At 48.1% G+C, this 18,377-nt stretch overlaps 1 protein-coding gene across 1 annotated transcript in view; it reads right to left on the bottom strand.

Annotated features, from left to right (window-relative positions):
* Positions 1–17,766, bottom strand: part of EPC2 (enhancer of polycomb homolog 2) — a 36,257-nt gene extending 18,491 nt beyond the window's left edge. The window contains exons 1-2 of the mRNA XM_063401028.1: positions 17,340–17,766; positions 3,798–3,957 (exon numbers count right to left, since the gene is read on the bottom strand). Coding sequence (XP_063257098.1) covers positions 3,798–3,957; positions 17,340–17,492 — 313 coding nt within the window. The 5' untranslated portion in view covers positions 17,493–17,766. The remainder of the gene's footprint in view (positions 1–3,797; positions 3,958–17,339) is intronic.
* Positions 17,767–18,377: the final 611 nt, after the last annotated feature.

Genomic DNA, 18,377 nt, shown 5'->3' with positions numbered 1-18,377 from the left:
GTTGGTCTCACATCAGAAAATGTCAACCTATTGCCTGTCAGTAGATAATTCAATAATCCCCAGTTTTTCTGAGCCAGGGTATCAGTGAGCAGGAGATCTGTGACACAGAAGATGTGATGCAGTTCATCTGTAAATTGTGAGCAGTGCCAGTAAACCTCCCTTCACTTCCACAATGGAAGAGTCACTAAAAGGTCTTCAACCATCCACCCTCCAGAATAAAATCAGGATCAAGTGAGAGGCAGCCAGGAGACACCGAGACAAGCAAAAAGAAAAGGAAAAGCCCAACCACTCCATCAAGAAGTACCTTAAAACAACAACCACCCTCAGGAACACACTGTGGGTATCAGTGATGGCAAGGCAGGTACTGCCAGCACCTGCAGTGACCCCAGGGTGCACCTCAGCTGGAAGCAGGGGGTCCCTCCCTCTCTCTGCTCCCTGTTTTGATAAATATCCAAGATGTTAAGATAAAAGGCACCCAACAGGTACTTGCCAGGATCACCACACATCAAACAAATCCAGTGTCATTATCTGGAACAAACCCCCATGATTCCTGTGAGAACAGCAGTGGCCCTTGTCACACATGCCACTTCTCATGCTTTTCTGTCATCAGCAATGCTCTGCTTGTTCTGGCCTGTATTTATTTCAGGTCCCTTGCAAAGAGAGGGGGTTTCCAGAGGAGGGGCAGGTTAATGACACTCAGGGAGGGAAGCAGCACCTGCTTCAGTGCAGACAGGATGGCCACAGATCTCAGCAGCCTGGGGAGCTGTGAGGGCCTCAGGAGATGCAAAGCTACCACTTATCCTTTGGAGTTAATCAACCCAAAGCTGGCTTGTCCCAGCACTGGGCCACCATGGAAGTGTCCTCCCTGCCAATGTCTCAAACACACTTTCAGCAACATCTTTAATTACCACTTTTCTTCTTTCCCCAAGCACTGAGCGAACTGAAATAGTCCCAGAAAAAGCCATTTTTCACCCTGGAGCTGGCCTGCAGCGTGGCAGCTCCCTGGCTTCCACAGCCATCACAAGATCCAGGTGTTTATGTGCCATGGATGGAACATCCACCACTCCCTGCTCCTGCCCTGCCCCTGCCCTGGCAGCTGGGGGAGCTGATCCTGCAGGAGCTGCTGGAGAAGCAGCCCCATGTTCCAGTCCACATGGACACCTCCTGCCAAACCCTGCGACATTCTCCTGGCTCAGGATGAATCCAGCCTTTCTCCAGAACCTCTGCACTTCCACAGGGGACTGCCAGACAGGCCCCAGTAATCCCACCTGGAAAGTTCCTCCAGGAATGCCCAGGACTTGCTGGTTTGCTCACTGCCACTGCAGACAACACTCCAGTGATCCCACCTGGAAAGTTCCTCCAGGAATGCTCAGCACTCCCTGGTTTGCTCCCTCTGCTGCAGACACAGCACCCCAGTGATCCCACCTGGAAAGTTCCTCCAGGAATGCCCAGCACTCGTTGTTTGCTCCCTCTGCTGCAGACACAACACCCCAGTTCCCACCCTCTGCCACTCCACCCACTCCCAGTAGCACCTGCCAGAGGGATTTGCTTTTTTATTCACTTGAGCTCCCCTAGGAACTGAGTTTATACCAAGTCACACAAACACAATTGTTTCTCACTGAAGTTACATTGAACAGGGTTTAACTTGACTAAATTAACTCATTTCATTCTGCTAACTAAATTAAGGCTGTGGTTCCACACTCACTGAGGCTGCCACAGGCACGAGTCCCCACTGAGCCCAGTGTTTCCAGAACCTTCCCTCCCCAGCACACCACAGCCCTGCCACCCTCCTGTGCCAACAGCAGCACCAGGCCCGAGCCAAGGCAGCAAACTGGGAAATACCGAGGGTCAGCCAACCACAAACTGGAACAGAAACTGCCCGCCAGACAGCTCCTCTTCAGGATGACTGCAGTTCATTCCCACCTCATGAGCTTTGTTTCTGTGAGGGGATGCTTGTCTGCCGCTCCCTCAGCCCTAATTTAGCTCCAAGTTTACCAACTGCATCTCTTTGCTAATTATCAGTAACTTAAAATGCATCTCCATGTTATTGATGCTATAAATATTCCTGGAAAATTATGAAGTATGCTGGAAGAATTAGAACAGTTCAAGGTTTTTTCTTTACATTCAGCTCAACATCACCTGTGCTGGTGCCACTGAGGTTGAGTAAAACCTGGAGCCCTGCTTATTCACAAATTCCAGGCTTTATGAAGAAATTAATTTTTCTCTGCTTGGAACCACTGATCTAAATAAACAAATGTAAAAAATATTAAAATCTTAGGCTATCAGAATCCCAGCAAAATATCATTTGCTAGAAATACCCACCAGTAAGTGTGGATTATGGTGTTTCCCATCAGCATTTCCCATCAGTTTATGTAACTCCCCTGGCCAAAGTGGGTACTGCTGCTATTTGTGCTTTAAGCATTAAAACAGAATTTCTATGCAGCTTATGTAGTATAAAGCTGCCTTGTATGACACCTACTCCATCCCGAATATGTGGGAAAAATTATCTTGGAGCAGTATCTGATATTTATCTTCAGCTCAAATACCTTCTGTAATTCGTCCAGAAAGACTGTGAGTCCCAACAAGACAAAGAAAATTTTGGCATAATATATTTAACATTTTTAGACATGTTTATTAACAGTATTCACAGTGTTTCTGGCACTGTCCAACAAAGACCAGAATAAAATACATTCCTCCATCAGCAGCTCGGCTTCAGTTCTTTCAGCCTGCCTTGCTTCCTAGTTTGTTTCTTTTATTAAGGAGAGAAACAATCACTTTTAATTGATTTTTTTCCCCCAATCACCTCTATGGTCTGTATTGCATCACAGAGGACCCTGAGCACATGATTTCCAAAATCTCCTATTTTGTAAATAAATGGAAAAAATTGGGCACTTCACCACACTGGTGAGAAATGATGCAAGAACTGAATCCAAGGTTTTGCTACAAAGGCGACTCCTGGGAGGAATCCAAGTGACCAAATAACCCCCTGAACCACATCCTGCAAAGGACAAACATGAACTGTGTGCCAAGGAACAACTGAACTGTGAGAGTGTCACTTGTCAACACAACATCAACCAAAAGAAGTGGGGAAAAAATCTACAGCCCACAAGTTTAGATTAATGAGGTCTTGGAAGACGTACGCTAAGCTCAAGCAGAATATTTCATTTTATCTATAAAATAAACTCGGAGCTCCCTGCTGAAATGGAATTCTTTGGTTTTAGCCACACTCAGAGAGCAGTGAGGTACCCAGAACAGCCTGAGCCCCAGAGGCAGCACAGCTGCCCTGCCTGCCAGAACTCTGCTGTGAGCAGCAGGGTAAGGGCTGATTTCACCCCAAAAACTCTCCTGCTTTATGGATCTGCACTTCTGGAGAGCTCTGGAGTTAACAGGTGAGCCAGACAACCTCTCTGCTGCTCCCTACATCAGTCTAAGCAACCAGGGAGCAGCCAGGCAGCCTCAGCTACTCCTTCTGAGGATTAGGAGGGAAAAAAACCACAAGAAGTGAGGCTGGATCAAGAATATTGGAAGCCCAAGAGCCAGGATGAGGCTCAGCAGCTGCTGCACACGGACACAGCACCAGCACAGAGCCAGAAACAAAACTCCCACCTTCAGCAGCAACTGTCACCTCTGCCAGAACTGGAGAAGACACTGGAATTTGCATCTATAAATGGATTTCTGAGTCCTCCCACTTCCTGACCACTGCAGCAACTCTGACCTCACGACAAAGGTTCCTCAGGTTAAAAAGGAGGGCTTGGACAGACACCACAACCCGCGCAATGCCCGTGTGCTGCACTCACGCTGGATGTGGATGAACTGCTTTGGTTGCTTGAACTCTCCTTTGTACAGACGGTTGTAGTAGTTGACGTTGCTCTCTGCCTCGGGCACCGGGATCACCATGCTCTCCTTCTTTTCCCGGAAAACCTGCTGCGCTGAGATTGCCCGCTGCAAGTGATGTTCCTGCAAGGGAAACGGGACACTGCATTTAGGTATTGGAGTACAAAGTGCACATAAACACAGTCAGCCTTTTCTCCCACAGGTAACAGAGTGGAGCCTTTGCTGGGGTTTGGGGTCAGCAGGATGATTGTTCCCAGGATGTGCTCCCCATCTTTTAGAGTTCCTAACTGGGAATCTGTCACAGTGGACATGGAAAGAACTACACGAGGACACGCTGGTGAGCGAAGCAGGAAAAAGGGACGAGTTTATTTACAAAACTCAGTTTTATACATTTCCTATGGGGCCCGTGGATTGGAGGATGGAATTCTACTTCTCAATCTACATTGGTCAAGCTAACTGTTAATCACTTTTTTCCTCCCACCTAGAAATATGTAAACAATGAAAGACAGTTAGCAAAACATGGCCAGTGTTTATAGTAGAAAGTGTGATAAGGTGAAATTTCTGACTCCAATATGAAGACCATTACAGAAGGCTTAGAAAAGTTTTTAAAACTAGGGTGGACAGGAATCTTCAAACTGCAGTGAATGAACTACAAACAGATGAAGAGAACTCTTTGTTCACACACAGCCCACACCTTCCACAAGACTGGGAAAAAGACAAATATTCAAACTTCACAAAATAACCTCAGCAGAAAATGAGGGCTGGGGAAAGCCAAACCCACCCAAACCTGTCAGAAAGAAAATGTATGCAAGGTGAGGCCTTTAAAGTCAAAAGAACAAATTTCATCATTCCTGTCTGCCCAGCAATCCTTACTGGCCTGCATTTAGAGGTTTAGCAAGTTAAGAGCAACAGGAAGAGGAGTTCTCACAGAGTAACACCTGAAGAGCAAGGCCTCCCCAAACAGGTATCACCTCATTTTATTCTTATGGGACAAAAGTCACAAATTCCTCAGGATCACTTCAGGTGAAATACAGATCACAATAAATGTAGCAGTTCAAAGATTTTTTTTTTCCCCACATAATTTTATTAGTTAATTTATTGGTTAACTCACTGACAACCACCTACTGTTGCAAGTCAGAGCTAAGCTGTAACTTCCCTCTTAAAAGGCTTTTCATGTTAAAATTTAAACCACTAAAAAATCTCTCAGGCTAAGACACCAGGGCTGCCTTCTGTGTGTCCAGGGCAGTGGCATTCCTCAGCAGGACAGGATCTCAGATCCACACAGCCCTTGGGAGAAGGGAAGTTCTCCAAATCCAGTACAAACCAAGCAAAGAGCAGTCTCCCAGCAGATGAACTGCTGGTGGAACCAGGAGTGAGGGTTTCATTCTGCTTTTCCTGTTCCTCCCCAAAGTTCTCAGGTTTGAGGGGACGGAGGGTGAGCAGAGTGGAAATCCAAGCTCAGCTCTGTCACAGACCCACGGGACCTTGCTCTGCCTGCTGCAGGGGCTGCAGGCTGTGCCCCAGAGCCATTGCCACACACCCAGCTGCAGGGAGCAGCAGGAAAGCACACACACACACACACACACAAAGGGTTTGCTGCTCTGTGTTCCTCCCTCTGGCTCTCTTGGGTGCCCCTCCCCACGGTTAACACTCCCAAGAGGCCAGGATCAACACCGGGAATGGGAAGGTGCCAGCACTCCTGGCTGGCACCGCAGCCTGGCACTCACACTCTGCTATCCACTTGGAAATTCTCTCAAGAACAAGAGTTCCTCCTCTTTAATTCTACTGAACGGGATTTTAAAAAGGGGGGAGTGAAAGAAAACTCATTTAAAATATGTAAATGACATTTAATAAATGATCTGCTTTTAAATGTTAAATTTAAATGATTTACAGAAACGCAAATAATGCAATTCCTGCAAAATCAGAGCAGCTTTGGGAATCTCCTGCAGCAGCTGAAGCAACATTAAATCAATCAGGCTCCCAAGTGAGTGCTATTAGAATTAAGACAAGCATGCAATCCAATAGCTGCTGTGATCTGCCTGAGTTACTCCACACTGAGTAAATCTGTCACTCCACCATTAAAACGTGTCTTGGAGAGCTTGGCAGTGCTGAGTAATTCAACCACACAAAAAATGCTTCCATTACTGGGCTGCTTTCAACTGCTGGCCCTGGAGCTGTGCACCCACAGCACAGAACTGCTGCAAGGAAGGGCTTGATCTGCCCAAAATGCAGGACACCTTTGGGTTCTGCAGCCCTTGAAAGGGAAATCCAGATGAGTAATTCACGTTCTCAGCTGTTGTAGCACTGTAGTAAAGCACACGGAGCTCCCAAGCAAGGCTGACAATAGGTGTTGGTACTCATTTCACTATAAAAAGCCTTCGAGCAGAACACAGCTTTCAAACAGATTTCAGCTTTCAGCAGTGCTGCTGTCACTCCTCAAACAGCACAGCTCCAAAATAGACTGATAAGCTATGTAAATTTTAAAATTAGGGGGGAAAACCTCAAATCTTTCTGCTGAGCATCAAGTACAGGAAAATTTAAACTTTAACTCCTGAAACAACTCTGTTTAAACAAACCCTGAAGATTTGTCTATGAAAGTTGGGCTAATTAAATGGATTTATTAAACCTGAAGAAGTGGTTTTACAGATAGATTTATTACCAATATAGCTTTTGGTCTAGTTTTCACTTTTTTCTTATGGTTTTGAAGGACACACAGTATTTTAAGCTCACACTTTGTTCTGCAGTAGGGCAGATCCAAAGGTCTTACACAAAATAACGGAGCATTAGAGAACCAGTGATGACAGCAAACAGAACATGCTGCCATGGGAATAAAAAGGAGCCCCTGACAAGGAGTGATTGCCCATTAATTCCTTAAAAAGCACACCCAGACCTTTCTCTCCAGCATGAGGACAAAATTTCAAACAAACACAGCTCAGACTGGGCTATTTCTTCAACCAACAGCACTAGAGAGATGTAAATGTTTAGTGTGTGTAACTCTGCTGCCTGAGCACATCTACACATTAAACCAGAACCCCTCCTGAGACACCGCAATCCCTCCTTCCATTTTTCCTCAGGAGGGAAAAACCCCTGAAATTCCTACAGTCCTGGGATCTGAAATCCTCAGTTTTGGCTGCAGACATTCAGAGCCAGGCTCCGAGTCCAGCTGAGAGCCCTTCACCCCTGAAACCCCACAGATTTCATCTCCTTCCTCAGCTCCTGTCTGGGAGTTTCTTCACTACAGAGTCCAGCAATAGTAATAAATCAACAGGTATCAATCCTTTTGTCCTGAAGTCATTTTTGTTAAAATACTTCTTACGTATTTTTCACCAGTATCACGGAATCACAGAATGGTTTGGGTGGAAATCACCTCATTCCAGCCCCCTGCCAAGGGCAGGGATGTCCCCCCACTGCTCCCACTTCCTTTTATCCCACAGACCAGAGCACTTGGATCCCACACACCAGGCTGGGTTTTCCTTCACCTTTACATCTCCTGTTGCCACCCCCCAAGTAATCTGTGAGAAACAGAGTTTAGCAGACTTTAAATAACTGCAAGTTTTTTGGTTGAGCATGGTTGGAGATGCCCATGGCTGAACATCATCTCTTCACACTGAAAGTTCATCCTAAATATTGAATCCAGTGAGCGATTCCATACTGGATATAACCCCTAAATGACAAAGCTTTAGGATTAAATTTAATCCTAAATTAATTGGTCCCTTCTTTATTCCTTAAAACTACACCATGCAAACACAGCTACTTAGGTTGTTTCACTGCTTTAATCCCACAGTCCTCCATGCAAGTAGCATGGAACAGAAAACTGAATTTATCCATTTTCCTACTCAAACTGTTTCTAGGCCAACCAAGAGTCAGCCTTCCAATGTACCTGCACCAAGAACACAATTAAAATGAAGAAAACAACTACAATGTACTAAAATCTAAATATTTCACTTGTTTAACATTATACTTGAATTGGGAAATTTTTAAAAAAGCCATTTTTATCTTTAATACTGAGATTCAGCAGCTCAAAGCACAGAATTGTGGTTGGAAATGTGCAGACTCATCTTGCCAAGCCTCAAGCACAGCGAGTAACACCTCTTGACAGCACTTCCAGAAAAAAGTGTCAGGAAGCTCCAAAGCTAATTTGGTCAGAAGCCTCCCTGCCTCGGAAAGCCTCAGCCCCATCTCCTCCCTCCCTGCACACAGACACTTTTTTTAGAGAAGATTTCCAAGAGCACAAGTGTAAACTCAAGCAGCAGCTTTTGTTTTCTTGTGCAGTTAACCCTTTCAACACCATGCTACAGAGCTGCTTCCCTTTCCTCCCCCTCCCTCTGCTCCGGGATGGAAAGAGGAGAAGTGAAATAAGGAGCCACATCCAGAGCAGGAAATCAGCGTGTGCACCACAATTCCCACCCTTGACAGCTGAAACCACTGCTTCACTTCCAATTTATTTTGAAAAGTGAGCATTTCAGTGATTAGCAAAGTTGATAACACACATTTTTCTACTGGTTTGATAAAGATTTAATCTAGTCAGGAATCAGAGCTGTTTCCTCTTGCACAGCGTGTCCCCTTAAAACATTGGATTCATTACCAAGTAATGCAGGGCACTGAGAAAACCATAAAAATACAAATATTGAGTGGAAACCAACACATCCAAACCAAGGCTTTCGAGGACAACTCCACTCAGTTTCCCTAAGGAGTTTCCAACACTCAGTGGAAGGAAGCTGGAGAAAACCCACAAGAAACAGAAGACACATAAGTGGAAAGGGCTCGTGGAACCACTTCTCAGTTTCACTTTTGGCCATATCAAGTTTTTCCAACATGATATCCCCCACCCTTTCTTAAAAAAAAAAATAATCACAAGAACCACCTGCCCCACACTTGCCTTCCACACTGCCGAGTTGTGACTACAGGCCAAAAAAATGTACCAAGGGTTGGCTGCTCTTACTGACTCAGCGAGGGGAGGCAGGGGAAATAAATCAAACCGGGCTGCTCCAGCCTAAAAATCCTCACAGGTCCCTGGGATGGGGGAAATCCTGCCCTGGGAGGGTGGGCAGGCCTTGGCACAGGCACCCAGAGCAGCTGTGGCTGCCCCTGGATCCCTGGCAGTGCCCAAGGCCAGGCTGGACAGGGCTGGGAGCAGCCTGGGACAGTGGGAGGTGTCCCTGCCCATGGCAGGGGTGGCACTGGACGGGCTTTAAGTCCCTTCCCACCCAAACCAGGCTGGGATTCTCTGACTTTCCCATCACATTCCTCCCTTTCCCAGCTGTTAAACAACTGCAGCTTCCCCAGGCAGCACCAAAGCCACAATCTGGGAGTCCTTTCCATCCCAATCCCGGGATTACAGCCCATCCCCTGGAGGTATCTCCGGAATGCTGAGTTGGATCAACACAAGGAAAGGCCCCCAATGCTCTGGAGCCCTGCAGCCCTGGGTGACACCTCCTGCCCAGGGGAAGAGGAGCTGTGAATCTAAATGAGGAAAATCCACTTTGTACCAAAACAATGCCCAGGAATGCCTTTCTTCCCCCTCTGGGGGGGTTTAAAGCCAAGAGAAGCACTTTAGGAAGTGGCAGTCAGCCCACAGCCCCTGATAACAGGACAGAACAGTGAGGGCAGCACAGATCACAACCATTTCTGTGCTTCTTTCTGCAGCACCTAACGGAAAAGAAGGAGCAAACATTTCTCTAAATAACTTGAATTCAGAAAAAGGAAGCAATGCAATTTCAACCACTCCATGTCAAATTGGACATGAAACAACTGTGACACATCCCAAATATCACCCCAAGTGCAGCAGCAGTAATGTCTGAGAACATGAGCAATCTCATCCCTATAAATAATGATTATTCACTATTTATGAACATATGGACACACAACTGTCACTGTCTATGAAATGTCAAAAACCTCACAGCAACTACAACTCGGTATTTTAAAGCGAGAATTATTTACACAAGTTCCCAGTCTACCAAAACGTGAACATAAACTAATTATTAATAATCAAATTACTGTTATAACAATAAATTGAATTACTAAAAACTCCTTTTGGAAAAGCTGTTTGTGGTCCTAGATGAGAAATTTCTGTTTACTCAAGAATGGGATTTTTTTTCCCAAAAGAGCTTTATACAAATATTGTTATAAATAATGTAACATATAGTCCAAAGAGCTCCTTGGGATACACTGGTATCACTCTCAAGGTAACAAATGATCCCATCAGGAATCTTGATTATCTCAGTCAAAGCAGGATGGCAAGGCCTGACCTATAGAAAAACTCTCATTTTTCACATCAGGATGCATTTTTGAAGGCTGAGACTCCCCAACAAGGAGCTGTGGCCTGTATTAAACCCAGAATTATCCACAGAACCCATGTTCTGTTTGATGCTGGCTGCACACAGCTCCGTGTGAGTGTGAGTCACAGAACTGCTCCTGGCAGCACGGAGGAGCCAGAGCCAGGAGAGCACAGCACCTCTGCATTTTCACCTCAGCCTGTGGGGAACATTTCCAGCCCAGGATTAATATCCAGAGTTTTTATTTAACTGAGGTGTACACACCTACAGCAGGGCAATTTGCATTTTTACAGAGTTTTTAAACAAATGGTGTTTTTGTTGCCAAAGTGATGCTACCTGGAATGCTGGAGACCTGCTGAACCACAAGGAAATCCCCTTGTAATTTTAGAATTACAAACGATGTCAGAGATTGGTTCTATAGTTTGGACAACTCAGAAAAAGGCTAGAGAAATTAAAACAGTAATTGACAGAAATCAAAATGATTAAAAATTCACTACAAAATTCCATTTTAAACCTAATACCTTTAAGTCAAGAAACTTAAATCATTATTTTTTCAGCTTTGTGTAGAATCAGTGTCTCCCTTAATTATCCAGTCCCTGGATACCACTGCAGACAGAGTGGTTTGTTTACATCCAAGGCTGGCACAGGGAATCCGACATCACCGGGATGCTTCAAAGTAGAAACAGTTTGTTTTATGCAACACAGGCTGGCCTAAGATCCACCAAGTGTGAGCTGCAGCCAGAGAAATGGCACAAAGCTGAGAAAAACAAATTATAAATTCCAATGTAAACAACACAAAACAAGCACAGCAAGGGGGGAGGAAGCGTTTCTGCTGGCTGAGAAGTGATCCCTGGATGAAGCACTCTGTGTGTCCCCGGGGACAGGAGCAGAGAGGAGTTCACTGATATGGAAAAGTGATGGAAAAATGGCATTTCACCGACTGGAGAGAGCCTCACAAGTGAAACTGAGCAAAGCTCCAGCTCAATTGGACACAAAAACACCTTAGAGACAACAATTCTGCCAGTGGGGAGGTGCTGAGCACCCAGACTCCAGAGATCAGAGGTGTAAATGTATCAATCACAATTAGAATTGCACAAAGGAAATCAGGGAAATTAGGAACTCAGATTTTTTTTCTCCAAATTTCTGCTCCCTTGCATTTGCAGCATTTCACCTGCCGTGGACAGGGAGAACATTTTAATCCAACACCTTCGGCCCCACTACACTGGGATTAGTATACATTAACGAGTAGGAATCTGCAAAATGGATCAAAAATCAAAGCTTTTAATCAGTATATTCTGAAATACTTTATTTATTTGGCTCAGAACTTTCAAAATTATGACAGTCTACACTGATAATACTTCTAGTCTCACAAAATTATTTTTCCTACTTCCTACACCCTTTTATATACAAGAATTCAGTTCTAGTTCCATTCTTCTTTACTTGTTACAGAAATTTCAGTTCTACAATTGATCTTCACCACCACTGGCTTTTAGGACACCCAAGGTTTTTATAAATATTAAATGAGTTATTTACCTTTCCAAAAGTTGAAGTGTTAGAATGATAAAATGATAAATATGCTGTGGCACAAACGAGGCATTGTTTATTAGCCTTGCTGGCAAAATAAATTACAAATAACTTTTTGAACATCTAGCACCAGTCAAAATGATCTTTCTTATGAGAAATAATTAAGAACAGAGGTTACTATATGCAGATTTAATGTCTGTTGATCCAAATTGTTCAGGCAGGACATTTCAGCTGGTTTCAGTCAAAACAGAAACTGTACCAAGCTGCTTCCTGCTCCGTTCTGCCAATCTGGCACTCTGTAAATCCAAGGAAGCCCGAGCTATTTCTTTCCAGGGTTTCCTTAAATCGAAGGAAAAGAACAGAGTGCTCCGTGCATTTGAGACACCTCAGAGCCGAGCCCTGGGCTCAGCGAGGCCGATTCCGAGGTGCTCTCTAAGCTTTTGTCATGGAATGCCACCTCCCGCCGAGGAGCCCTTCCCACCGGGGAAAGTTCCTGCATAATGCCCGCGGTGTGACTCAATTAGGAGCCGGCAGCTCCCACTGTGCCGCAGGGCCGCGGGCACCGAGCCGGCCCGGGCGGCTCCCGCAGCCCGGCTCGCTCACCCCGCGCAGCCCCTGCCTGCAGCAAGAGCGCGGCTTTATCTAAATCACCCGGGCCGTGCTGAGATAGGGCTGAACCCATCTCAGCCCGGGGTCACACCGCTGCCCCGTGCCCACCTCATCCCGGTGACAGGGAGGATGATCCGCTGGCCCGCGGTGGCTGTCACCGCCCCTTATCACGACCCCAAAAAGCAGAATGTCCCCTCTACCTGCGGGTCGGTGACTGCGGCTCAGCTCTATCTTAAAAGCACTCTCAGAGATCAATGACATTTGTCCCGGGCTAAGCTGATATCGCAAGCACTTGTGACAGGTTTGCTGATAGGTGTTAATGTGATAAGCCCTAATCAACTGCCCGTGAGGTGGAGACTTAGGAGCAAATCTTGGTGGCGTTTAACTTCAGCCACAATAAATTAAAGAGCTCCGCAGTGCTCAGCTGCCAGGGGAAAATTCTGATTTACCGACACCAAACGGGACAGTGAACGGGGACAGAGATTCTGCAGGTGATGGATAAAGGATAAAGGAGCACAGCTGGACACCGAAATAACAGCTGGGAAATGGAATTCAAATGTGCACTTGGGAAGAACATCATTGCACAAGGCGATGGGACTCGGAGGGAGGGAGAAAAGTACACGAGGATCAAGGCAGGGAAAGATCTCAAACAAAACTGAAGTTTAAAACTCTGTGAATAAAAATCACGACCCAGCCTTTCGCTGCCTAATGCCAAACATACTTCTGTAATCTCAGCAGCCTCAAACACTCCCCAAGAAAGTAAATAAATAAATACAGGTGCTTAACTGTAACTGAGGGAGAACTTACACCGGGAATTTCACTTCCCCAGCAGATATCCCAGCTGATTTTAGTCAAACCCAATTCCTTCCCTAAGCAAAGTGTGCTGTCCTGATTTCACCAGGTTTTGCATGGAAATACAGTCCTTGGGGTTTCTCACACAGATTCCCATGCAGTCTTTCAGAGGGATCTCTGTTTTACAGAATATTTGCATGGTTGGAGCTGGTTATCCTCTCCTGACCTGCTGTTTTACTCACTGCTCTCTGGGCTCCTTTGTTCTCCAAAGCCTCTCGTTTGTAAGGAACTTTGAGGGTTCAACCACAGGTTATGAATGCACAGCCCACACACAAACATCCAGTTAAGAGCAGGTTCTGTCCGTGTGGGGAGTGATTTATGCATATTTGTGTTTTCAAACCCAGACCCGAGTGCATCACAGAGCACCAGGCAGGTACTTCTAATCAGCAGCTTGAGAAAATCCTCACACATCTGATACTCTCCCAGTTCCCTGTATCAGAGGGAAATAATTATGGATATTTTTGCTGATACAGTTTAACAGGAAAACCAGGACTTGTGCAAAGCCAAAAGCTTCCTGTCTTGAAAGTAGAATGAAAAAGCTGCTCCAGGACACCTCCAAGACCGATGGTGAGCACTTCAAGTTCCAACGTTACAAAAGAAACTCAATGAAGGGGAAAAAAAGAAAAAAGAAAAAAAGAAAAAAAGAAAAAAAGAAAAAAAATCAAGTTAACTACTTCCAGTCGAAATCATCAGAATTGAACGTTGTTTTTCGAGAAGGCTCATCCCGAGGTGATCCGGGCTGGGAGGGAAAGTCCCTTCCCACGGTACGGTGTCAGCATTTGTGCAGTGCCAAACCACGTCCTTAAGCTGCCATTCCTGCACTTTTCCTCTCTGCCCTCAGGCCTGTGCTGCCACGCCAAGCTGAAGTGTAAATGAACGATGTTCAAACAAGGACTGAGATGAGGGCTCAGATAGCTCCGACCAGGCAATCCCGGGATCACCCATTATCACCGCAATTGCAGCTTCCTCACACGTCAGGTAAATTCACTTCCCAGAGCCTTCCGTGTGAATGAGCCTCATTACAAGCAGGATCTCACCTCACACTGTGCAACTCGCCTATCTCCAGTAATAGGTATTCAAATAAAAACACTCTTATGTGATAAGAAACAAAACCGAGGCTTATCTATTCTGCAACTTTCTCCCTTTCCAGTCAAAACAATTCATTAGCATTAGGAAATACAAGTCTTACTCATCAGAAAACAAAACAAAACCAAAACAAACCCCAAGTGTCCCTGCTCGGTTTCTGAGCTCCCAAAAGGACCTTCCTGCCTCTGCTTAACAGCGATCGCTCTCTCACGTGAGTTTAGAAACAAACCCACACAATTTTCTTCTCAGGTTTAATTTAGAGTAAATTATAAACATTTGTGACATAAACATGCTACAGAAGAGAAACCTAATTCTTTCACAGCTGGAATCTCCAAGTGAGAGAAATGAGCTGCTGATTTGTGAAACGCTGCGAGTGGATATAAATCTCTGAGATACTCATACAGAAACAGCTTCAGAATATTCATCAAGAATAAACGCACCAAAATCTGCACTTTTGTATGTACAAAGATCAATCACCAGCTAATTCAATCACAGGCAGGGTTGTAAAGAACAGGGCAGACATGTCACTCGAGCATTTAAAATCCAGCAAATGTGTAAATAATGATGATTTCCAGTGGAATGTATCCCGGAGGGTGCTGACTGACCCCACTGTGTGACAAGACCTTCCTGGTGCCACCAAGGCTTCCCAGAGGGTGGCACCGGGAGGAGAGCGGCGTCCTGGAAAACAGAAGCCACCCCCAGGCTTCAAACAACTTTCACTCGGGGAAAAAAGGCCTTGAGACACCCTAGAATTCGAGGTGGCAGAAATGAGGGTGCAGAGATTTCTCTCTCCCTCCAAAAAGTCCCTTTCAAAATACATCGAATCCACCACAGCTGTATTCGCTATGAATTAAAGCTGTTTAGGTATTTCTTAAATATTTAACTACTGTCATCCACAATAGCTGTTCCCAGAAGGGCTTTCATATAGTTTAAAAAAAGAAGTACAATTAAGAATTATCTGTGCTACACTGGGAGAAGGACAAGCCATGAATGAAACCATCACCACATGGCAATGATCTGAATAATCTAAGAATAGCAGTTTATAATCTTGCCTGGCTGATGCATCTCACACTATGTTTATGTATTGCTTCAGTCATTTCATTTTGAGACTATTACATAATATATCAAACAGAGCCACATGTCAGGGCAGAGAAAACAAACCTCACTCTCACAGAAAAACAACTTTTTAGCACAACACTAAAGTATTTTTATTGAAGTACAAATCTAATCTTCTCAATCATTTAAGCAGCCCATAAGCAGCTTGTTTGCTGGAACTCTCACAGCAATTTTCCAATAACAACTTTATTTTAAACATGATTTATCGAAATAACAGCAATTTTTAGGAATTAATTTAAATATTAAATGTAAGCACAGCATGATAGACTTCCGAGGCTGAGAAAACCAAATTAGTCTCCAATATTGCTTCATTAGTATCCCAGTGTTGTTCCTTTTAACTACAATCCCAGCTTCCAGCAGAATTACTCTCGAGGAATTCCTGAAGTTTTGATCACGGTGTATTATACGTACTAAATTAAAAAATAAAGCCCGACCATGATAAGGCAGAGGATTCCTTTTAATACCAGCAGTCAGGTGAGAAAAAGCGGTGAGGAAAGCCCGGAGCCTCCTTTGACAGCTGTAACCTCACAAAAGCCAATCCACGGGCACAGAGGTTTGGCTGAGGCGGAGACACGGATTCATTGAGGAAATTCTGGAGGGTGCATTTACTATCGGCTCTGCAAGTACAGACACATCAGGCGACAGCCTCTGTCTGAGCTTACACAACTCCCAGGAACACAAAATAAACCTTACTCTTACACAAAAGTGTTTGAAGATCAGCAAGACAAAGCAGTACGTTCGGAGGACACCAGAACTGCGGGCAAGCGTTTTCAGAGCTGTCCTACTGCTCACCAAAAACCCCTGAAACTTCACCTCAGCGCACGAAAGCTTTTCCACCCTTTAACACCACGAGCAGAACACACAACACACATCCCATGTCCACGCTGAACACCAGCCGGCTGATTTAGAAATAATATTAAAGCTACAACGCTTCACCAGCCGACGCCTCTGCCATGCGATGCACACCGAGAAGCAGCACAAACCATCGGTGTTAAATAACCCCGAGCAGCACCGGGGGCGGCTGCAGGAGCACTGACACTGTCCCACACGGAGAGCCAAAGCTGCTGCGCGTCCCTGCAGCCCCACATGTGCACAGTGTGTGTGTGTGGGTGCGTTCCGGGCTGTGCCCGCAGCCCCACACCACTGACAGCGCCCCAAACCGCGACACGGAGCTGCGGCCGGGCTCGGGGACAGCCGGCCGGAGGGGCCGGGCAGCGCGTCCCGGTGCCCCTCGCACAGGGAGAAGCCCGGAGCCGCTCGTTCTCTTGGAGCGGCACGGCACAGCACGCTGCACCCAGCACTTTCACGCCGCCACCACCTCCCCTGCTCCAGCCCGAGCGACTTGACAGCCACTCACAACAGGGCTGGCAGGAGTAGTATCAGCTTTAGTCCACAACGCGCCGAGCACCCCGAGCCGCTCCGCCGGGCCGGCATCCCGAGCCCGCTGCAGCATCCCCGGCTGCTCCAGCATCCCGTCACAGCCCGAGCCCGCTCCGGCATCCGGCTCCGAAACTCCGCTCCGGCACCGCGCTCCGCTCCGCCGCGGCGAGCCGGCACACCGAGCCTCTGTGCCGCTCCGACACCCCGAGCCGGCTCCGGCACGCCGAAGTGACAACCCGGACTGACACCCCGAGCCGCTCCGGCAGCCCGCGCACGCTCCGCCGCTCTGACATCCCGAGCCGCTCCGGCAGCCGCAGCCCGTCCGGCAGCCCGCCGCGCTCCGCCGGGCCAGCGCCGCGCTCCGCCGCTCTGACACCGCGCTCCGCCGCCCCGCTCGGCTCCGCTCCGCCGCCGGCCCGTCCCGCCGCCCTCACGCCGAGCCCCCCCCGCTCACCCGCGCCCGGGACGCGCAGCAGAAGATGGCGGACGGCGGCAGGGCCCGCTCGCGGCGCCGGACCGCGGCTTACGCTGCGCCGTTTGCGCAGCGCCCCGCGCGCCGCGCGGCGGGGCGAGCGTAGCGCGCTTGGTGAATACCGGCGGCCGGTTCCCCGTGCGGGGGGTGCCTGTAAACAATGGTGCCCCCCCTGCGCCGCGCTCCCTTACCGATTCTTCCTCCTTCTCCATCCCCGTGGGCATCTGCGGCACGGCCCGGTTGATGGAGACGCAGTCGTTGAGGTCGGGCATGTCCTTGCCGCGGTAGATGGGCAGCGGTTTGGCGGCGTCTAGCGCCCGGGCGCGGAAGGAGAGTTTGCTCATTGTCTCCCCCTCACAATAACACCCCGGGGCCGGGCGGGCGGGGGGGGGGGCCTTCAGTGCGGCCTCGCCGCCGCCTCCCAGCCGCTCCCGCGCCGCGCCCGCGCCACCATGGAGGGTCCCGCCGCCCCGGCGCAGCTCCCGGCGGGGCCGCCCGTAGCCCGCAGCGCACGCCCCGCAGCCCTAGATCCGCGCCGGGCTCGCTCGGTCCGCTCCCTGCGCCATGGCAAACATGGCGGACATTAACCACAGCCGCTCGGCCCTCCCGGCAGCCCGCGCGGCGGGAGCGGCGCTGCGCGCGCAGCCGAGGGCGGGAGGCTGAGGGAGCCTCAGGGAGCCTGAGGGGGGCGGCGGGAGCGGGCGAGAGCGGAGAGCGCCGAGCGTCCGGAGAGAGCGCACGGTGCCCCGCCGGGTCCCCACAGCGTCCCCAAAGTGTCCCCGCCGGGTCCCCACAGGGTCCCCACAGTGTCCCTGCTGTGTGCCCTCCGGGTGCCCACAGTGTGCCTACAGTGTCCCCGCAGTGTCCCCCCTGTCTCTCCACAGTGTCCCTATATCGTCCTCATGGTCTTTTCCCAATGTCTCCTCACTATGATCCCCACAGTGTCCCGGCTGTGTCCCCACTGTCTCCTGACAGTGTCCCCGCAAAGTCCCCTCCGTGTCCCCGCCGTTTCCCCCACAGTGTCCCCACAGTGTCCCACACTGTCCCTGTCGTGTCCCCGTAGCGTCCTCCCTGTCTCTCCCACAGTGTCCCCACCGTTCCCTCTACAGCATCCACACCGTGTCCACACAATGTTCCCGTTTTGTCCCCACAGAATCCTCACAGTGTCCCCAGTGTCTCCCTTCTATGTCCCCACAGTGTCCCCACAGAGTCCCCACAGTGTCCCCACA

This window comes from Prinia subflava, chromosome 6, assembly GCF_021018805.1.
Source record: "Prinia subflava isolate CZ2003 ecotype Zambia chromosome 6, Cam_Psub_1.2, whole genome shotgun sequence".
NCBI classification, from domain to species: domain Eukaryota; kingdom Metazoa; phylum Chordata; class Aves; order Passeriformes; family Cisticolidae; genus Prinia; species Prinia subflava.
This window is presented reverse-complemented; position numbering and strand designations above follow the sequence as displayed.